Here is a 4,316-nt window from a genome sequence, read left to right as displayed (position 1 = left end):
CCGCAACCTACCGCAAGTGCTAGCTTGTTGACGGTGTTGGCATTATGACCACGCGTCGTCGTCCGATCGCTTCAGTGGCTCATTCCCTCTGCTTAGCCATCATCATCATCATCGTCATCGTCATCATTGCCGTCTGGGCCATTGTTTGATGTCTTGAGGTGCTGCTTTTCTTTTGCGTGCTGCTCTTTTCTCGCCACTTCTCGCATTTCATATAAAATCTTTGTCGGCCAGCAGCAACTCCACAGTCGCTTGTAAGCAGCCAGCAGAAAGTCACTTTAAGTTAACCACACACAAGGATAAACCAAACAAATACTCAGGCGCTTATAGGAAACAGCAAAAGGTAAAAGTGAAGTGAAATGAACTGCAAAATATTGTGCAATAAGCCACAAACAAAAATTAAAAAAAAAAACCAAAAAAAGTGATGTGGGGAAATAATTTAAAATCGAAAGTACAGTTGTGCCCAGCAGCCTTATACCTATATAAAGTAGTACTGATTACCATAATCTAACCTATATATACAAAATATATTTTGTAATATCGTTGGCTCGTAAACATTTCATTGACCTTCTATGGCCAAATGCAAATAATCAAAACAAAACAAATAAAGCGAATGGTTGGCACAGTGTCACAAAACTTGTATGTCATGGTACAAATAATTTCAACATTGAAAGTGAAAAACCTCAAGTTCTTTAAAAGTTTAATATTCGAGGGAATATATATTCCTGTCAAGGTTAAAAAATAGAATTAATATAATATTAAAATATTGGTAATTATTTTACATGAATTTTACATCACTTTATTTTGTTGCAAAAAGTTGCATAGCCCACGGCACATTATACAGATGCTTTAATCTAGCATACTTTCTGGCTCTACCATAAAGTAAAAGAGGAAAGCAACACGATTAAACTTAACAGCAGCTTTGTTTTCTGCTGAGTTACTGCTATTAGCCATTCAGTTGGATTTTATTGTTCAATTAATGTCGCGAATGAAACTCTCCTTTTGGCACTAAAAATTGACCTCATTCAAGCAAGTTTTAACTATCAACATGAGAGTTCTCAGCTTAATCAAAAATCAAACTTTACATTCAACTTTTAAATGCAATCTCAAAAGTCGGACAACACAAAAAAAAGGCATCAAAGAAAACTCACAAATCGAACCCTCAGCGTCTCCCTTTGAACTGAGTGCTGAATGTTGAACTTTCAAGTTCGAACTCAAATGGCAAGAGTCCAAGACACGAGACCGCAATCCAATTGGTATACAATTGCCACGCTGATGAGTTCAAGTTTGGACCAATAAGTGTGAAACGAAAGTGAGAATGGCTCAGAGTCCCCTCGAGCATAAGAGACATTGAATATTTCGTGCTAAAGTTCAATATTATGGGCTTAATGTCGGTTGGCACAGTGGATAAACATCTAGATCTAGGGAAAGGGAAATGCAGAAGTTTTGGAATATTTGGTGGATTCTCACATGAAATATTGCCTGTAGACAATTCTTAAGTTACAAGGCATACGACTTATTAAAAATTTGTTGCAAATAATGAATACTTTTCCAACCTATTGCATACTTTAAGGGATAAAGTACCCCCATTTCAAAGTTTTAGATCCATCAATGTATTAGCACTTATGGCAAATAATTCTTGCACCAATTTAGCCCACTGTATAAGCATCCAATTAAATACGGTTTACTGCATTCTGCCTGAGCCAATTTTTTTTGACCTTTTTGTGTGAGACCATTAGGCCCAATGTTTATGCATTTTAACGCAAATTCAATTACATGCATTTGCCGCTTCAGTGCAGAGCCAAAAGGGTTAAGAGAAGCGGCCGGTCAACCGGTTTGCCTGCATTTCACATTTTGTATTCTTTTCTTCTTACCACATTTTTGTTTTCGAATTTTGTTTTGGAGGCTCTGAAAGCTCATCCAAAGTTTGAGGCAAGCATTAGGTGTTAGCTGCTTATAGTAAATTGGCTTGAAAGCGAGAGTTATTACGTGTCTGAAGCTAATAGCTGCGGCCAGTCCAAGTCGCGGCATCGGCCAATTGGCCATCGTTTTAAATGTCTGTGTTAGTTTTTTGAGTGGAAAGCCGCCAAAACGTAAGGCCAATAAACAAATAATTGCCCAAAAAACAGTGGAGAAATAGAGATTGAAAAAATCTCTTTTCATTTTCATAGACAAGTTTGCGAGTCGTTTGGGTATCGCGTGACAGATTTCGACTCAAAGAGTCAAAAAGCCAATTGAAACCAAACGAATCGAACGATCAGTTTGATAGAGAAAACGTTGCTAGACGCCGTTTTACCGGTCGAGCTTCAATTAAACGAAAATTGTTAAATGTTTTTTTGTTGCTTTTTCGTCGATTTGGCATCTGTTGAAGTGACAACGACAACATTGCCAACGGAACATCAATTAAGCTAAGCGCCAAGCGGACGTAACTAAAAAATATTTTTATCTATCTATCTCTCTTATAGCCATGGCAATGAAAGTATTTATATTGCTGGCCATAGTCAGCGGCATTAGCGGAGAAGGTCTACGACTACCCGATCAGCAGTCATCGAATAATATACAACAGATCTATGCGCCGCAGCCGCAACAACAACAACAACAACCACAACTTCAGCAACAGCAACCACAGTTCCAACAGCCACAGCAGATAAGCCAACCAGGAGCAGGAGTGGGTGAGGAACGTGGCCGTTCATCCATTTTGAGTCTCTTTGGCCTGGGAAATGATAATGATCCATTTTTGGCACGCACCAATGGCAAATGTTTGAGCGGCGACTTATCCGAGTGCTTCAAGACTCAGGCTTTAACCACATTCGATGAAATCTTCTACAGAGATCAGTATCGGTAAGCATCAAGCGGCTATATATAGATTCATAGATCATAAATAACTTGTATTATTGGTCTCCATACAGGTTATCGGACTTTGCTCGAGTGGTGCGCCTGCCGGAATCACAACAGCGTTCGCTACAGCAGGAACCCTTTGAATATTCAGAGGAGCCACGTGGAGATGATGATGATTGGAATCAGCTGGTGAAATATGCCCTTCGTCGTGCCGAACGGTAAGCTGTCACAATTAGCCAAATGACTGCGAAGACAAGCAACAAAATTAATGTGGGTCCCACAAGACCACACTGAAAAATGTCCCAAGCTGTCGTGGCAAGCTCATGCATAAATCATGAGATATTTATGAAGATGCAAAATGACTAACTCGCGACCTTTATTTACTTTTTCCATCTTCCACCATTGCCGACTTTCTTACAGCTTTATCAAATCGACTGCTTTGGAGTTGGAGTGGCCAGAGGAACTGACCGAAGCTGGTCGCTATGAGGCTCGTTTCATTGGCAATGAAATTGATGATGATTTCGACTCAGACCAGAGAGCAGGTCATTTGTGTAAGTTTACAATTCAATTACATTTTGATTGCATTCACTAATGTCAATTTCTTCTTTCTCTTTACAGCACGCAAGAAGTGAAGAAAATGATTATTCCTCTGCTGTTGGTGCTGAAAATATTCAAGCTGAAGTTGCTGCTCTTCCTGCCCTTCATTCTGGGTATTGCTGGTCTGAAGAAGATCCTTGGTCTGGCTGCTATCATTTTGCCTGGTCTCTTTGCCTATTTCAAGCTGTGCCGTCCGCCAGGCGGTGTGGGTGGTGGTTTCGGCGGTGGTTTGTCCGGACTGTTTGGTGGCAAAAATCCTTTCCCCGAATACAATCCACAGGGTGTGGGCTCGGCCACCTACTACCACCATCATGAGCATTTTGATGGCGGTCATGGCAGCGGTCCCGGTCCTTTCTATCGCCAGGAGCCCACTTTTGCCAAGCCCTATACCGATTACTATAGCAAGAGCTATCAGGGTCAGCAGCAGCAGGTCGGTGGCAACTCAGTTAGCTTTGGCGATGCCCAGGAGGCGGCCTATAATGGCTACTATGGAAGGAATACTGGCAAGGACATTGCTGCCGAAACCCAGCAGCAGCAGCAGCACAACCTCAAAAGAGCTAGGTACCTTTGATTGTTGTTGGCCTTAGAGCTTTTGTTGCATTCCTATAAGAATAGGTATTTATTTCTCTTTAATTGTAAATAATAATGATAAAATGTTGTAAAAATTACATGCGAAATGTGTTTGAATTCAATCATCATGAAAGTGGGCGGACTTGGCTAATTAATGATAGAAATTTCACTACTAAATGTTTTTACCAAATTCTGCACTCATACTGGCTTTGAAGTTGCCACAAATAAAATGCAGCTTTTAATTAAGGCAATGAAATGCCGAGGCGAGAAATTGAGGAAAAGTGGCCTGGCGTGTTTAGTTTTTGCTTTTATTC

General features: G+C 40.5%; 1 protein-coding gene across 1 annotated transcript; it reads left to right on the top strand.

Annotated features, from left to right (window-relative positions):
* The first annotated feature begins 1,995 nt into the window (after positions 1–1,995).
* On the top strand, positions 1,996–4,003 carry LOC124460879. Its single transcript, XM_047012478.1, has 5 exons — positions 1,996–2,090; positions 2,463–2,838; positions 2,907–3,053; positions 3,256–3,384; positions 3,454–4,003. Exons 2-5 carry the CDS (start codon positions 2,465–2,467, stop codon positions 4,001–4,003), a joined length of 1,200 nt encoding a protein of 399 aa, XP_046868434.1. The 5' UTR covers positions 1,996–2,090; positions 2,463–2,464.
* Positions 4,004–4,316: the final 313 nt, after the last annotated feature.

Source organism: Drosophila willistoni, unplaced genomic scaffold, assembly GCF_018902025.1.
Source record: "Drosophila willistoni isolate 14030-0811.24 unplaced genomic scaffold, UCI_dwil_1.1 Seg15, whole genome shotgun sequence".
Classification (NCBI taxonomy): domain Eukaryota; kingdom Metazoa; phylum Arthropoda; class Insecta; order Diptera; family Drosophilidae; genus Drosophila; species Drosophila willistoni.
Note: the sequence above shows the minus strand (reverse complement) of the source record. Positions and strands in the feature narration are given on the sequence as shown.